This window comes from Rousettus aegyptiacus, unplaced genomic scaffold (assembly GCF_014176215.1).
Source record: "Rousettus aegyptiacus isolate mRouAeg1 unplaced genomic scaffold, mRouAeg1.p scaffold_m13_p_16, whole genome shotgun sequence".
Lineage (NCBI taxonomy): Eukaryota > Metazoa > Chordata > Mammalia > Chiroptera > Pteropodidae > Rousettus > Rousettus aegyptiacus.
Genome location: NW_023416291.1, coordinates 27,329,173 through 27,347,617, shown reverse-complemented (window position 1 = coordinate 27,347,617; position 18,445 = coordinate 27,329,173). Strand labels below are relative to the sequence as shown.

The window sequence follows — 18,445 nt, the reverse complement described above, 5'->3', positions numbered from 1 at the left end:
TGACATCCCGCACCCATTTCACTACCCCTCACAATTCCTCCAGCCTCCCACCCCGCCTCTGGCAACCACTAATTGGTTCTCAACATGAGTTTGGGTTTGTGCTTTTTTTGTTAATTCCACACCTAAGTGAGATCTTATCCTGTTTGTCTATCTCTGCCTGACTTATTTTATTTCACTTAGCATAATGCCTCCAAAGTCCCTCCATGTGATCGTAGATGGCAGAATTTCTTCCTCCTCCTGGCTGAATAATATCCCATTGTGTGTGTGTGTGTATCACATTTTCTTTATCCATTCATCTATTGCTGGACACTTAGGTTGTTTCCATGTCTTTGCTATTGTAAATAAGGCTGCATTGAACACGGGGTTACAGATATGATTTTCAGTTTGTGTTTTTGTTCCCTTTGGATGAATACCCAGAGGGAAATTGTTGGATAAGAAGATTTTTTTTTTGCAATTTTCTTTGTTTTCTTGCTTATTTTCACACCAGAATAATAGAGTATGTTTATATGCTAATGAAAATAATCCAGGAGAGAAAACATAGATCATGAAGAAGAGAGGAATAGTAAGATAGAGAACAAAGTCTTTGAAAAGGAAATGGAATCTGGCCCACATGAGTGCTGGGTGGTGCCGGGGTGGGTACCCTCAATGGCTAGATGGCGAAGAAATAGTCTCAAGAATTTTGTGATGTGATTAAGAAAGGTAAACATCCAAAATAAATATAGACATCTCAAGTCTCCACCACTGCTCCCCTCCTGATTGCAAAATGGATTCCACAGATGATTATAGCTGTAGGCGCTCCAAGTAGGGGAGAATGGTGGTTCTGAAATGTGGGATGGAGGAAGGCGGATTAAACTGGACCTTGTGGATGAGGATTTGGGTTGGATGGAGAGGAGGACAAGGCAGCATTTAAAGATAGAAAAAGGGGCACCATATTCAAGCTCGATGCATGTTGGCAGATTCTGTTATTTATTTATAGACTCTCAGTGTTTCAAATAATCAGATAAAATATGTTCCCCTTTTAAGTCACTTTTGGAAGCATGCTGCTATGTTACATGAATAGTTAGTTGCTCCTGTTGACTCCTCATGATTAAGCCTCTATATTAGATTCCTTTTGCTGGATTTTGAAAATGTGCTAAGAGAAGCTGAAGGAGTCTATGCACAGCTTTGACCATTTCACAATATTCTCTGACCAGCTCCATGACCTTAAACAGTCATTCACAGCTCTATAATTCAGTTTCTCCGTTTCTGCACAGAGAAAATCAGATTGTTTTAAGGACTGAATGAGTGAATTCCCTAGAGTGGCACCTGGCCCATAATGTACACTTTCATTACTTTTGAAAAAAAAAAAAAAAAAAAAAAAAAAACATTTTCATTTCCAAAAATCTATAATGTATAGGTAAAAAGAAAATATAAAAATTATATGTAATTCTACTACCCTGGGTCAGTCACTCTTAATATTTTTATCTTTCCAGTCTTTTCCCTATGAGTATGTATTTTACTCTGCATACTCTTTTATACCTTTTTTAAAAACATAACCTATTTAAAAAAAAAGTTGAGGAACCAAGAAGTTAAGTAGTTTGCACAATCATAACTAGAATGTAGTGGTGACAAGATTTACACTCATGGTTTTCGAACTTGTCGAATGATAATTATTGTGCTGATAATTAAAACAACTGAGAAAGAAGGGAGAAAAATGAGTAATACAAATAGAGGGCAGAGTGTATTTGGTCCTTAAATTTCGAAAGGTAAAACGTGCAAAAAGATGAACTCCATGACTAGATTCATTAAAGTCACTCAGAACTTAACACACACACACACACGCACACACACATGCATACATACATGCATATATACACATACATACAACACATACATACATACACACACATATACACATTTAATATATATACAAACAGGTATTCATATAATTTTTTAATGGTTGATATTTGCTTTCATGAAGACTTCCTATTTCCTGAATTTTAAGCTATATGATTTATATCTAATCTGCTTTCACTCAGAAATTAAAGCTTTTTTTAATCAAGGAAGATAGAGTGAAAAAATAAAAATAATTAAAACTGATTTCATGAGTATATGGGAAATGGGCATTTGGTATATTTCTACTTTACATACCTTTTTGGAGAAATGTTAAAAAATGGAAGTAATAAATACATCCATTAACAGTGGAATGATAAAATTATGGTAAACACACAAATAAATTTGAAGCAGCCACTAAAAATTATAAAGTGTTTATTTATTGAAATAGGCATTTCCCAATATATTATGTAGGGAAAGAGCAATAATGGAAAAATATTACAGCTTTTGTTGTCTTTAAAATATTTATGTATGTACATGAGGATATGCTCCAAAGTATCTGGGTGATGGTGTGCCAAATGATTTTTTTCTTTAGTTTTTGCTCATATATTTTGTGGGTCTTTTCCTACAAGTACATTTTAAAGATGGAAAGGGAACACTTTTTAAAGTCAAGACAGGAGGCTCATTTTTATGATACTTCCACATGCACGCCATCACTGGAGTAGAGTGAAGATCGTTGGCATTTGATTACTTCATTCTGTTGGAAGGCAGTATAGAAATAGTTAGCATTTAGGCAGGTAAATATTCGATGAGCAGCTATAGTAATTGCAGGGGCTGGAACATATGTCTCTTTCAGGTGGGCGCCTACATAAAACACTGAAAGTGATGTTTTAATAAATACAGAGAAAAATGTTAACCTGAGACAGGAGTGTTGTTTCTTGACCAGCAGGTGCAAAGCAGGTGACTAAAGGGAGGAGGCGGAAGAGAAGGAGGGAAGGGTCGCCCGCAGGGGAGGGGAGGGAACTTGCTGGCACAGATGGGGAGATTTGATCTGATGCTGTCTGCAAGAGCTGCTGACACCTGAGACAGAAGGTGACATTGAGATTTCACAAGGGATTTGACAGGTATGCAAAACTAGTGAACATATTCAGGGGACAGAACCTTTTTCGTTCCTGAACGTTTTTCCTTTAAAATCAGCTGGAAAAAAAAGGGTAGCAAAAAAGAATGAAAAAGAGAATGGCTTTCTCAATAGAGATAATCAGAAATTTTGTTTTTTTAATGAGTTAAATGGAATCAGATGAAAATACCTCTTTCTCTCCCCATTGTCTGACCACTTTGAGAGCCACTTTGCCATCCCTCTCCTCCTCCTCAACACTCTCATGATTCTTGTAAATTAGATCTTTCTCAGGTTATCATGACCTTCTGATAACCGAGTGCTGGTATTTCTGTTTCCCCTGTTCAGCTTCCCCCACCTCCTCATCATGGTTAAAAGTTTCTCCTTGTCCGTCACCTATTTTAGATGGTTTGCTGTTTGTTTCGCTCTGTTTCCCACCCCACCCCCACTCCCTCAGTTCATCCTGCACAGTTAATTTTCCAGATCACCACTCTCAATGCCTAAAGTCCAGACACTTTGGCCCTGATATTCCAGGTTCTACCGTGTGTTTCTAGACTTACCTCCCATCAGTGTTTCCCCAACATGCTGCTCTGCTGTCGCTGCATGGTCCACTCCCTGTCCCAAACAAGCTTTGCAGTTCCCTAGTTCCATCCATCCATTCTGGTGAGAAGTTCAGGCCTTCCATGAGCAGGCCTGAAACTAAGCCCTGGAGGAATACAGACATGCACTCCACATGAAAGTCATATGGTGCGGGCAAAGTCATGGAGCATGGGTTCAAAAAACACAGGTGCAGTTCCTATCACCACTGCTTTGTAGTTATGTGACCTTATGCAAATTACTTAACCTCTTGGTTCCTCACATTTTTTTCATCTGTAATTGGATATAACATTCCTGTGAGTGAAGTTCATTATTATAATAATTAAATGCTATAAACTGCCTAGCAGACCGTCAGGCAAATAGTAAGTACTCAAAAATTGGTAGTTCCCCTTCTTAACACCGCTTGAGTTCTCAAAGAACTTATAATTTTCTAGCAGATGCGATATTGTAAGTGATGTGAGCAGTAGAAACAAGAACACTGGGAGTTCAGAGAAGACAGAGCCCAGAAAAATGACGGCTGATCTCAAAAGATAGACTATCAAGAGAAGACTGGTAGGAGTTTTCTGCCAGAGTGAATAATATAACTAAAGGTCCCATCATGAGAAAAGACCCAGAAGGGAAAGCCCTTACCCACTTTGGATCTTTATTTAAAGTCTCCATCTTGGTGGAGCCTTCCTGACCATCTTACTGAAAACTGCATCCCGCTGCATTCCCATTGCTCCCAGCACTGTGTTTTCCCATGTCCACCATATCACGCATTCTGATGTCTGTGTTCTCAAAAGAATGTAATCTCCACAGAGGTAGAGGGGTGTGTGTGTGCTTAACTGCTGTGTTCCCATTACCTAGTGGAGTATACAACAGGGAGTATGTTTAACTCTCTGGATTAAGGTGATGGGATGTAGAAGTGCAGGAGGTTCTAGAAGACAGGAAAGTTAATCTGCCATGGGTTGAAGACAAATTTGATAGAAGACTGTGGTAGTCCAGGAACTAGGTGAAGAAAGCCTGCACCGGGTGGTAGTTACAGAAATAGATAGGAAGGGACAGCAAACATTCCAGCAGAGTTGCTTAAACATGACCATCGACATCAATAAAAGGTTGGAAGAGCACATAGTCATGGGAAGGAACACTAGGCAGCTATCCAAGAGAATTAAATATACATATATATTCTAAATGTATTCATAGGCAAAAATAATCGAAAAGAGTATGTATAGTGTGATTCCATTTGTATAAGTATGTACATAAGTATGTGTATGTTGATACATTAAATTTACCTGAAAAATGCATACCAGACTGTTAACGTATGCCGAATGGCATCAGGAAAGGTATCCACTGATCTTTGCTATTCTATCATACAATTCTGTGCTATTTGGTTACTTTTCTGGAAGCAAGTATTTTAAGTTAGAGCATTTTTAAATAGATAATTTAAATACCTCAAGTTAACTATGCCTCATAAAAGAAATATCAAGAATATACTTCTAATCATCACAGTTATCTTAAATGTCATCTAAAATCTCTTGTCACAAAATATGTGAGCATTAAAATGTAAGTGTAATTTGAATGTTAACTAAAAATCTGACCAGTAATTCAAAAACCGTAATGAGGCAAATGAATTCGGGAGGCATGATCCAAAATCAGAGACTCTTATTCAAGAATGAAGCCACCGTCATGTTCTAGTTCATCAATAAGTCAGAAAGTATTTCCTAAGCAATGAGTAATAAAGACATTAATAAGCCACACCATGTAATCTCCTTGGAAGGGTTTAAAGTTTAAAACCATGGATGTTTTATATATACACACACATTTATTTCATGGTTTATAAGCCATTTAAGAGTATGGTTGTAATGACCAAAGTGAGAAAAATGAAACTAATAATAAGTCTTTCATTAAAAACATGTTGCACTGAAGAAAGTTTTTCATGGTAGTTCTTTTTTTAATATGATTTTCTGAAGATACACGCCAAGTAAAAATGATCTGAACCATTCTCTATTTCAGAAAAAGACTACATGTTATTGTTTAAAGATGAACATTACTCTTTGATGTAATTATAGATTCTACTTACATCTTTATTATTTTTAACTCCCTCAGGTGCCAGTTCGACAGATTCTGACAGCGAAAATTTAGCTTTCAAATCAAAACCTGGAGCTATGCCACAGTAAGTACCTGTGATTCCATCAGTTATATAGCAAAGAGTGTCAGAATTGTTGGGATATGAAGACATGCATGTTGTGCTTTGAAGGAAAATGTCAACCAATGTCAATCAAAGATCAAATACTTGAACTTGGAACACAGTTTTTAACTTATGCACTTGAACTTTGAAGTCTGCATTTCTCATCGCTGTGCCACTCTTTAATCATTCAGTGTTAGTTTCAAAGACAACTGACTGGTTATAAATGTGTAAAACATTTGTATAAATATTCATCACATTGAGAGAACATTTGTTAAATCACTACTAAAATGTAAATGAGGATCAATTTATTTATACAACTTGGAATAATGTCTCATTAGGCCAGAAATGGGTTTCTATTTGGATAAAGTCTATTTCTAATTAGGTCTGGTCTTGAAAATTTATCAAAATTCTTTTCTACAAGGACATGGATTATTAGTAAAATATTAATATCTTAATGTTTTGCAAAAATCAAAATCTGCCAGAGTTTTGTAGAAAACTATGAATTTTGAGTCTGCGTCACTAAGTTCCTTTGGTATACCTGTATATACATAACAGTTATATCCATTCAGCGTCCATTAGTCACCAGGTATTAATGCTGAAGGGACCTTGATAAAATCACATATGTACTCTGCCACCTCTCATTTCAGATAAGGATGTGAAGTTCAGTGAAGTTGTGTCCTTCATGAGTACACAACCAGCGAATAAGCAATGTTAGGCCTTGAAACCAACTCCCCTTAACCTTTCTCTACACTTCACTAACTTTTACGAACTAAGAAAAGACAATTCTAAGACACTCTCAACAAAATTAGAAGCCAGAACAAAGAACAGCTGCTACACTTAAAATAGACAACCAAAACTTTGAATTAAATATAGGACCCTAAACCTTAAGATTTCAAATACCTGCTTACTGCTAAAGATTGGACTTTTTCTAAGCATTTTCGTTTATCTTAGGATTTTCAAATTCAGTACTTTAGGTTCTCTGATAATAACTGAGTTATATTCAACTGCTTTTGTCCATGTGTTTATTTTGCTAATATCTATTAGGTCCTTTCTATGCATTTCTGAAGCACTTACAGTGAAGTGGATTAAGTACACACACAAACTGGGCTAATCGGTGGAAATGTTTTAAAGACTAATTCCTGTTTTAAATTGCTGCTGAACACTTGCCTCCCTATTTTCCAGAGCTCAAAAGAAAACAACTTCAGTTTCCCTGACAATAGGATCATCATCTCCAAAGACAGGTGTGACAACAGCTGTGATTCAGCCATTATCTGTCCCTGTTCAACAAGTAAGTGTGCCTTGGACCAGTGCCCACGAGGAGTCAAGCTCATTAGCAAACTTCTTGGTTTAAAGAATATAGTTTTGATTTTAAAAAGGCTAAAGAATAGAGCTTCAATTTTAACTAGTTCACACCCTTGAAATTGTTTCTGAGTGAAAACACAACTGAGAGAAAAGAAAATGATAGGTAAAGTTCTCCTTTTAATCCATTAAAAGTAACCTTTAATTGACGCCACACCACTGATTAGTCAACATGTGCGTTTCCGTTGGGAACTTCCCTTTCTAACATCCAACAGTCTGACAGGATGGTATCTGATTTAGCTATGAGGATTTGATTATTCTCCCACATTTGTGCTATCTTCCATTTAGCCACATTTATTAGTTATTTAAACAAATGAGAAGACAAGAGAAGTCCACATACCAACTAAAGTTTTCTCATCCTCTAAGTGCTAAGCAGATAATAAGAAAAAAAATCAATTTTTTTTTTTTTTTACTTCATCATGCGTTTTTATCTTGCTTTTGTTTCATCGTAAGACTACTTTATCCAAGAAAGAACAATGCGAACTACTGGAAACAAATTGTAGTGAGTTTACTTTGCAGACACAGACAATGTAAAATTTATTTTTAAGTAAAAATTATTATCTAAATGTCTCTAACTCAAATATGCCTTTCTGCTGTGCTGAGTATTTTTAATTACAACACTCACAAACTTTCCCCCAACACTTTTGAATTGTAAACTCATTCCTAACTCATAAGGATGGTAAGTATGTTTTATGAGCATCACCATTCCCTCTATCTATTGAGCATTCATAGATATTTTAGTAATTATAATGTGTGCCATCTATTTTGTTGTATATGGAATATGCAAACTGTAGAGAAGATACCTGAGTTCATAAACATGAAAAGAACCAACCAGTATAAGTTATTTGCAAATGTCATATATCGTAGATATTTCCTTTAAGCTCTTAAGCTAGAATGGAATTTACCGAAATTTTCTGATTCATTTTGTGTTTAATATTTAATTACTGATATACATTAAATGAATGCCGAGCACAGTGCTTGGCATTTCATGGCAGAAAAAAAAATACATGTCACCAGCTTCTTTCCCAAAGAATTTATAAACTGTGCATGGGAAATAGGAAATATACGCACAAAACAGTTCTTGAATCTGATAAAATATATTAAGATGTAACACAGAAGCCTAAAAGCATCTAAATATGTAAGTACCATAATGTAAATAGTACATTTTAACATGGTTTAAATTTTTACAGAAATACTTAATGGAAAGTAATATATCCCACTTGTATAGTTGGGAAAATAAAGTGCTCAGAGAACAACATTAATTTATTATAGGAAAGTGACATAAAGGTTAATGCTACAATCATGCTGTCTCCGTTTAAATCCCAGCTCTATCAATAACTAAGGGACCTTGAGCAAGTGATATACCTCTCTGTGCCTAGTTTCTTCATCTGTAAGATGAAGATAATACCATCTATCTCATAGGATTCTCATGAGGATTCAGTGAGTTAATCTCCATATGATACTTAGAACAGTTTCTGGTAAAGACTAAATATTGTACAAGTGTTCACATGTTCTTTGGACATAAAAAGACAGTGAAAAGTGAGACCCAGACCTTCTGAATAACAAGTCCATAAAAAAAAAATTCTTACAAGTTTAATGAATAAGGCCCATTATCATCCTAGCATCTCTACAACTCTGCTAACATTTTCGATGATGTTCTGTGGCATATTTAGACAAGTAATATAAGATCACCATCATCTTAGTAATTGCTAGTAATTGCTCATATAGAAGTGAATAAATCTGGAGTGTTCGAAAATAAATGTTTGTACACAAAGAAATGTTTTCCATTTACTACTTCGAAATCCTTATATTTTTCCAGACATGAGTACCATTCAGTAAATGTTTCAGCACCTTTGTTTTTTGCACATCAAGAAAAAAAAATATTTTCCTTTTTTCTTCATTTCCTATAATTCCTATATCAAAAAAGAATACAAGTTAAAGATAAGATACTTAGATGTTTGATCATTTACCCTCCTCTATTAGTAACTTGTGCTTTTTATTCAACAAATCCAGACTAGGTTTAAAAAATAAAACAATGTCTGTGAGAACTTTTAAAAAGACCCCTGTGGAAATCCCACACACAGAAATTCATTTGGTAATAGTATTTAAAAGCTCATGGATCCCTAAGGAATCAGGAACTTCTACCTAGAATATCCTTTTGAATAGAGAAGAGTAACAGATGTGAAATGAGGAAGCAGACAATGTCTGTGCTGTAAGAGTAGATCAGTAAAATGATATATGGAGATCCTTTCATTCACTCATTTCATTCACGTGGAGCAATCTTAATAATGAAAGGTTTCTTTAGCCCATCTTTTCAGCAGTTTATATATTTAGGATTTGATCCACATGTCTCTGCTTTTTCAGGTTCACAGTCCAACCTCGTATCTCTGCAGACCTGATGGAACCACTTCTGCCTACTTTCCTCCTGTTTTTACAAAGGTCTGACATCTGCAAGTCGCATTCTCTGTTTGCTTTCGTGCATAAATTCCATTGACATGTGGCTTTGTGTAGTAGCCTTTAAAAATTAAAACAGATCAGCAGACTGGTGATCACAGTTACCTTTGGGACTAAGTAGATATTCATTGAACAATTACTGTGCAAGTATGATCTTATGACGATTCTGAGAAGTGTGAGCATGGTCAGTGACCTGATAGAGCTCAAAATAAGGTGTGAAAGCCAAAGTAGTTAGAGAAAAAAAGACAAAATTTTATGTAGGGTACTTCTTAGAACTGGTAAGTTTTATAAAAATTCAAAAAAAAAAAAAAGGCTAATTTTCCATTTGTTCTAAGTTGGTGTTTTATACTACCAGGTTGAATGAAATCCATTTTGTTGGTCAACTGCTAAATTCAGAAATGGCTCCATTTAGCATTTCTTCTTCTCCTCCTTTTTTTGGAGAAAATTATAAAACTTGATTTATTTGTGACTTTTTAAATGTCTTTCAGTAAAGATATGCAATGCCTATGGACTGGTAGACTGTAAAGAAGTCATGACTCTTAAGTTGAATTTATAAATTTAATGCAAATCTAGCTAAAATTCCAACGCGTTTCTTGTTTTTATTTTTATTTTTTATATCGATCTTGGCAATTTGATTCTAAAAGTTTAGTGGAACAAAAAATGGCTAAGAACAGCCCGGACACTCCTGAAGAAAAATAGGGGTGGTGTTAGGGAAGGGGTGGTATTTGTCTTCTGAGATAAAGACTTTCCAAATATATGGTGTGAGGATAGTATGGAGCTCACACAAGGCTAGAAATTGACAAGTAACCGGAATAGAGCCCACAAACCACTGGGTAAAGAATGAATTTTTTAGCAGAAGTGAGATATATTAAATTAGACTCTTGCTCACACTTTTCAACAAAAATTAATTCCAGGTAAACTAAAGACAAACAGGACAAGCAAATCTATAAAACATCTGTGAGGCAATAGAGTAGAGCATCTTAATTATGTAGAGAATGACTTTTTTCTCTTAAGCCAGCCTGTACCCAGCTTTATTAAAGATCTTTTCATAAACAGCATTTACTGTAAGACACAGGCAACTAATGACAATAGTTGGCAATAACTTCGAAAGTCCCATCCTGGATAAACTACCAAAATAAAAAAAAAAAAAAAAAGGTCACGTAAAAGCCTACCAAAACCAATGTCACTGTAATGGCCAATGAAGTCGTCTTTTGATGCTTAGAACAGAAAATGTTTGCAGAGGGGTGGATACTTCCCATTTATATGTAGTTTAAGAAATTTTCACAAGCATCTTCTCAAGACCATCACTAGAAGGTCTGTTACCTGATGTGTTATTGTCCAAGACAGTTGATTTTAGGGGTGCCAGGACCCAATGCACCTCTTGGTTTAAGTAAATAAAGCCCACACTGGAGGCATCAGGGGAGGAAAAGAGGATGTAAGATTTTTCCCTCCCCATATGGCTTCACCACGGTGGCCTGGTATGTGCAAACGTTACAGGATTCCTCCCGGGCACCAGGAGAAATCCTCAAGCACTAGACACAGAACTGTGGCTCGTCCACTGCAGTCCAGCTCCTAAGATGTAGACAGTCTATTGGTGGTGTTACTGTCTTCCCCGAAAGAACACTATGCAGCATTCTGTGTAGCTTAGTAAAAAGAAATGTAAAACAAAATTCTACATTATTAAGGTTGATTTAAAAAAAAACAAAAAAAAACAAAAAAAAAACACTCACACTGTTTAGTGACAAAAGTGCAGCACCTCCACTGCCCGTGTCCGGACCATGGCGTGTCTGTTTTCTGCAGGGTTGTTTCCTTCCTTGCTTGTATCTGCTCTTCCTTTTCCTTTCTTCTTTTTCCTTTTGGGCAGCTCCTCTCCCCATTTTTCAGGGTTCTTTGTGGGCCTGGACTTTGGTTATTGAAGGGGCAGTTTTAGGAAATAAATATGCCGATCTCTGTAACTCAACCTAGTCATCACTTTGTCTGCCTTAGCATCTTCTTTGGCCTTTCTCTTGGGTATAATGATTGACAATGGATGGCGGCTAGGGTTTGCCAGTCCGAGGGGTAATTCCATCTATTTTCTGGTACTGCTCTGGGAAAGATTTTCAGGTTTCACAGCTGGTCAGAGCCACAGCCAGTGCCTCTACCTTCCAACTTAGCAGGGGCAGCAGACCTGGTGTGGACTGTGGGACTGGGGGTAGTAGGGACGCACAAGGCCGGGAGAGCAGCTAGGTCCATGTCACATTTCTTCCCAAGTAGTTAGACCCCTCCAAGGAATCACAATATTATTTGGACTTGATGTATGTCAAGAGATGCCCTTATATGGACCCTAAAATACCCAGTGGTTCCAAATCCTACCCTGAATGGATGATCCGGATTGCCAAGTGAGGCTTCTGAAGGTTGCCTCTCTGTGCCCTTCAGGTCTCCTCGTTATGTTCCTGCAAGTTCTCCCAATGGCTAACTATGTTTAGCTACAACTTTTGTCAAGGTAAAGTTTGCTACAGAAAGAGCCAGATTAGGATCCTAGAATAATACAGAGTTTTGACTGCTTAAGGTCCTTGGCATCTACCCGTTTCCTGCCTTGCTGACATTCTAATGTTTTAACAAAACGCGTAACTCTAGGAATAAATCAGAGTCTCTTTGGTGCCTGTAAGCTCAAACATGGAAAATATTTGTGTACCTCTTGTAATCTACCATGAATGGCTTCCTGGACAAGCCCAGAGGTGTTTAATAATTAATCCACACGGGGCTGTGTCCCTGAGTGACACTTTTTCTGATATGATCCACTAAATTAGCCCTTTCTGGACACAATCAGAAACTAAAAGTCAATTTAAAACCAGAGGTTTTCTGCATTTAAAGATAAGGAGAAATAATGCAATCAGAAGTAGTTAATCTTAACATTTTCCTTGAAATTCTTATCAAATGCCTTCTCAGACTTTACATTAGACTTTACAGTTCTTCTGCTAATACCATCAACCTTTAGAATTTCCACAGGGCACCAAAGACCACAGCATTTGTTTTTTCCAGCACAACACTGTTGTCTTTTCAGATAATTTAAAACAACTAAAATCCCCCACACACTTCCTAATGTGAATTTGTTTGCTTTTGATCTATTCATTTGTGAATTACTTTATTATAATTTAAGGGTTCTACATACCCTATTATCAGACCTACTACTCTATAGTCAGACGTTTAAATAGTCAAAAAGTTTAAGGAGGCCTCATGACTAAGTAATCCTGGAGGAGGAAGGTAAAGAGGGGACATATGTAAGATAGCTATTAATCTTTTGATATTTAATAACAAATATAAAAGCTGTACCTCTTTGCAGCTATGAAGTCAAATTTCTGATCTGTTGGATTGTAAAATTTATTGGTCTGGAGTTGGGGTGGATGGAGGCGGGTAACGGGTAACTTACAGCAAAAGGAGGAAACGAAGACCAGGAAGAGAGAAGTGCTGCATGTTTTATTTTACACAGAATGTCAAAATGAGAAATTATCAAACCCTTTATCTTCACAAACCTGACACAGGGAAGTAGTTGGGCAGAGGCGGAGGCGAGGGGAGTACATGGAAAGGCTGGAGCGTGTGAAAACAAGTGTACGCCTTTTTTTTCTTTTCTTCCTATCTGGTTTTCATAGGAATCTACATTCGTATAGTGTGTATTTGCTTTAAGAAGTTTGCATTCCAACAGCTTATTCTTAAACATAGATAAAGGTAACATAAAATTGCATAACTATGAAAGAATCAATAAATTTACAGACAGCCCCATAATTTCTACAGGCCCAGTGGTAAACCTTACTAATTTCATTACACAGAGATTATGAAATGCTGACAGTCAGTGGATTTAAAGATGTTTATCTGTACTTGAGTTAGTGGTAATTCTTTTATGAGAGAAGTTTTGCATTTTTCCTCTACAATTTGAAAGTCCTATTCTTTGCTGTGAAATTGTATAAGAACACACCGAAGTATGATGGTCAGTGTTGTTTTTGAATTTCAGGAACTGCAGAACATTGCAGCATCGGAGGGCCAGGTGGTGGTTCTGGAGTGCCGGGTGCGAGGGGCGCCCCCTTTGCAGGTCAAGTGGTTCCGACAAGGGAATGAAATCCAGGACTCTCCCGACTTCAGAATTCTACAGAAAAGTAAGGAGAGATGCCCATTACCCACAATCCAACCATAGTCTTCTCTCAAGTGTCAGAAAAACCAGTTAGGGTTGAGTCATTCAAATGAGTTGCTTTCTGTTTCCAAAGAGAGGTGAGAGGAGATAATCTGCAAATGACAGGGGTTAAGTAAGTTAAAGCTGGGGTGCTCCCTTGTGGAGCCCTTTGAAACTCTGATGAAAGTTGTATGTTCTTTCTTCAGAAAAATGCATATATGCATTTGAACTGAAAGTTGGGCAAATGATTTTTGGAGGCTCATGAGCCTCCTATAAGACTTTCTGCAAGCGGCAGTTATAAAATAACTTCCTAGGGTAACCCCTGACTGGAATTTGTTTCTATATTTATAACAGCATAAATTGATCTACTATCACGTTATGTCTTTGGTATTCTGGAGTTTACCTACAACCTTTCTGCAGACATGTCCTAGACAAGATAATGGGAAAAGTTAGGTAAGTTCATTAATGGAACCCCATTCTAATACTGTTTTTTACCTTTTTTTTTTTTTCTTATATGGCAAACAGAACCTAGATCTACAGCTGAACCTGGTAAGCTTTTTCTTTTCTTTTCTTTTTTTTTTTTTTTGGTGGAGGGGGAAGGGGGCAATGTATCTTTTTTGGATTTCAATAGTTCTTTGTTTCAGTTTCAAAGCCATGAGCAGAACAGTGTTTTTGTAGTTCCCTGGAAATGTGAAACCTCCTTAAAGACAATATCTTCTTTATCATGGGGTCTGTAAACTGCATTTTATATCAACTTCTTTATTAGTAAAACATTAAATTTCATTCAGAGAAGGATGTCAGGTTCAGTGACTTAAGGCTTTTTAAAATATAGACTTTTATACTCAAAGCAAACTAAGCTAATGATGAAAAAAATCCTTCTAAAATTCCAGTCAAAAAGAACAATCTACTGCATACTTTTACTGACCAAAACCCACTAACAACTAGACTCCTCAGTGTAGAAATGTGCCTCACATGAGAGCAGCCCGGAAACATAAGCAACACTGACCACCAGGCATTTCTCATTTATGTGCCCTACGCCATAAAATTTTATTCTTCTCCAAGCATGAAGAAAGTCATCCTGCCCTAGGATCTTGCTCAATTTCCAGGTCGTGTGACCTCACCAGAGTGTTACGTTGTTCAGAACATCAGGTCTGACTATTCTCCCACCACAGACTCTTTGTATTGTGTATGGCACCACATGGACTGAAATGATGTTTGTAAAGGAAACACAATTTTCTGTTTGTGCATCATCGTACATCCTCCTTGGGACCACTCTTTGTATTTTTTCTATCGGCAAAGTCGCCGATTTCACTTCTTGCCAACGGGCAGACAAACAGATGCACGCCTCTGCTTCAGTATCAAGCAGAGCCTGCTATGTGTCCTTTTAGAGCCATGACCTTGCTCTGTCCGTGCTTTAAATCATGAAGGTTCTCAGTGGGCTCTTTCAGGTCAGATTACTGTAGTCAGTCCTGAACCTCTCATGTCTGAGTTTCGGTCAAAAACAGAGTGTGAGCCTATGAAGACCCAGCATTTAAGGGATGCTGTGTAGCCTCCTTAGGGAACAGCTGGAATTGATCTACTGCCTTCTTGTCATGAGTTACAACTAGAGCATGTCACCCCACTTGATGTGTCAGTCACCACATCAAATACTGTAATCACTTTCCAAACCATGGGAATGCAGAACTTCACATTGTGTCTGTGATATGTCTTTGTATAACATTGCATAATGCCAGTTCCTGATACATGGAACTTCTGAGACTCAACCTACTGCATGAGCTAATATGGAAATCCTATAGGGAGTTAGGGCATATCTTTTGCATTTGCTGTTTTAAATACAGAGAAAGATGGAGGGAGGGAGGTGGGTGGAACCAAATATCTTTTATCTGCAAGACAGTTTATGCGAACAAATATATGGAGCAATTTATGTCTTCTGATGCTTTCTATACTAATAAAACTAAAATGTTGAGCCAAAAATTCTAAAAGCGTTACTACTGGAATGGCTTATGACTTCTTTTGATGTTGCAGTTGTGGATTCTGAGTGAATTCAACAGCTCTTTAAAAAAAAAATTCACGTTGTTATCCATTGTTCTCATCTACAGAGGTGATGATGATTCATGAAATGTCCCCCATGATCTATGTTGGAAAGTCATAAACTAATGATCCAAAAAATCAAAACACTGGTTAGAATCTGTAGTCTAGTTTTTGAGTAAGTGATGTATGAAAGTTGAAAACAATATACCGACTAATAAGGAATAAATTTGAGTGAGGAGGGAGAATCGAAGCCCCTTCCCTCATACCACAGATACTCCTGTTTCAGTTATGGTTTGCTCTTTTGCTTCTGGAATATAGTTTTGATCATAAATTATTTGACAAAATTAGTCTTCAGCAACTTCACAAAATAATATAGCTTCTAGGACTTATTTAAATATCTTTTGGTTTAATGTAGCAAAATCATGAAAAAAGATATGGAAGGTCTTCCTTTATACTGTATATCCTAGCAAAGTATAAAAAAGTTTCCCCTCTTCAAGTCCATCTAATTTTCTTATTTTTCCCCCCTTTTGTTAGATCTGAAAGCACTTGAGCCTCCTCCATTCCAACCATAGTAACATTTGCTGAAAACAATTATTTCTTGGCAGAGAAATATTTTAAGCAAAGCTATCAATACAGTAAAACACACACCACATACACACTATAGCCAGCTATTAAAAACAAAACACAACTAGTCTTCCTGACCTTTGATAATTTCTCCACAATTATATTTAGCACAACACTGTTAGAATTGCTCCTTTCACTCTCGTAGTGGAGCATTAAAATGCTCTGCTTCAGGAAACCTACAGTTGGCATGTATCATTAAATCCATGATCATAATTTTAAACAAAAAAAAACTTCACACACTCGAATCTTCAAGTGACTACTTATGTGAGTTATGAGTAAGAACTTCAGAGTAAGCAAATGCTAAAACATTTGTATTTAAACAATGTTTTGGCATGCCTGACAAAACTAGGTATGACTATGAGTCTTTTACTAGTAGCCAAATGTTTTCCTTACATTAACCTTGAAGGTGACCATTGACATAAGGGGAAAAAACAAAATGTATATTGAACTGTTTACTTTCCTTAAATGACCTGATTGACTATTATATCCAGTAGATCACTGAACTGTTCAGCCATATAAAATGTATGTAGGAACTGGCTTTCCTAATAGTTGTTTTTTAGCCACTGTTATGTGGAAAGGAGAAAAACAGACATGAGTATAATTCATCTGAGGCAAGAGATAAATTTTATAGGACTAGGTCAGTGATATTTTCCAAATGCTCAAACATTAATAGCCTTTGAAATTCAGGAACATATTTAAGCATTTGGATTTTATTACCCTCTCTTCCTTTCCTCTGTCACATTCACTCTTGCTCTCTCCTTGCCGGCTGCCTCTCAGTCTCAGTGTCTCTGTCTCTCTCTGTCTGTCTCTGTCTCTGTGTGTGTCTCTCTCTCTTTCTCTTTCCCCCCCTCCCCTTTCCCCCTCCCCCTCCCACTCTTTCTACATTTCTCTTCCTCATTTTTTAATCCTTTTTCTCTTCACTTTCTTTCATTTTTTTATTCATATGTAAGATGTTTTAAAGCTCTAGAAATAAAATCGAAATTCATTAGTACCTAGATACAGCCCCATTAGGGATTACACATTCAGTTAAAGAAGGAGCTAGCATATTGCTTCCCAATGCATTTGTGCAACTGAAACAGGTTTTTCTTGTCACTACCATATTGCATCTGTCTAATATGTTTTACAGTCCCTTCCCTGTCTAGACAGAAGTCAGCTTGCATCACAATTTTTTTCAGACTGTTTTGTGAATTAATAGCTAGTCAGCTTACTTAAGACCAACATTCATTTGTCATATTACCTGCTCAGGCCTTCTTCTTTGACATTATGACTTTTCACTGATTGGATCCTTCAAAGACTAGTCTGGGGGGTTGGGGTGGGCAGCAGACACAGAAGACTTCGTTGGACAGCTGTTAATACTCAGGCCCTTACTCAGCTGTCTGAAAACAGCCACAAACTATATTGGGTTACTTTTATAGCATTGTCTAAATGGCATGCAAAATTGAAAATACGAAAAGGTATCTTGCTGCTTGGGGAATTATACATGTAAAAGTATGGTGCCTCCTACTTTCAGTATGAATCTCCGCTAACCAGTGCCCCCCATCATCCTAGACATCCTCTGGTCATGTCCATGCTTCGATTCTATGATTCCAAGTGCGAAGCAAATTATACTTGTTAAATCTACTGAGGTGCCGAGTTGCAGGAGGGCAGTGGTGAGGATGTTCATTGAGATCCCAGTAGGTTGTACATAGTTAAAAACTTAATGCAGGTCCGGGTTAAGATTGTGTGTTAAACAAGAATTGGCTACATAAAAGCTGCGATTCCCAAACTTTGACAAGGTGCCTTGGGAGTTCTACCGATCGGACAGGTGCTGTAATGTCTGTAATGTCTGAAATTTCAGTTGTGAACACATGATACTCGACATCTGATAGACAAAACTACTAGTTCAGGGTTTCATCATCATCATTCACATTCTTTTCTATGACATCATAAATTTGTGAACTCAGTTTTCAATGATTGTTTGATAAAAAGCAATTACCACATGAAAATCAGCATGAAACATGAAATGAGGCTAGCTGTGTCTGATCTGATTCCAGGAAGGGCTGTGCAGAGCCCAACGGATGCAAGCATCCATTAGTAATAATTGTGGTTATTTGGGAATAAAATAATAATTCTTTTCTTTCAAGTTAAGTGTACTTTTTTCAGA

The 18,445-nt window shown here is 36.9% G+C and overlaps 1 protein-coding gene across 2 annotated transcripts in view; it reads left to right on the top strand.

The window, feature by feature from the left end:
- Window positions 1-18,445, top strand: part of PALLD (palladin, cytoskeletal associated protein) — a 347,001-nt gene that overhangs the window by 148,156 nt on the left and 180,400 nt on the right. For both annotated transcript variants that reach the window (XM_016148183.2, XM_036233612.1), the window contains 5 exons: window positions 5,609-5,675; window positions 6,873-6,978; window positions 9,414-9,488; window positions 13,492-13,633; window positions 14,173-14,196. In XM_016148183.2, coding sequence (XP_016003669.2) covers window positions 5,609-5,675; window positions 6,873-6,978; window positions 9,414-9,488; window positions 13,492-13,633; window positions 14,173-14,196 — 414 coding nt within the window. The remainder of the gene's footprint in view (window positions 1-5,608; window positions 5,676-6,872; window positions 6,979-9,413; window positions 9,489-13,491; window positions 13,634-14,172; window positions 14,197-18,445) is intronic.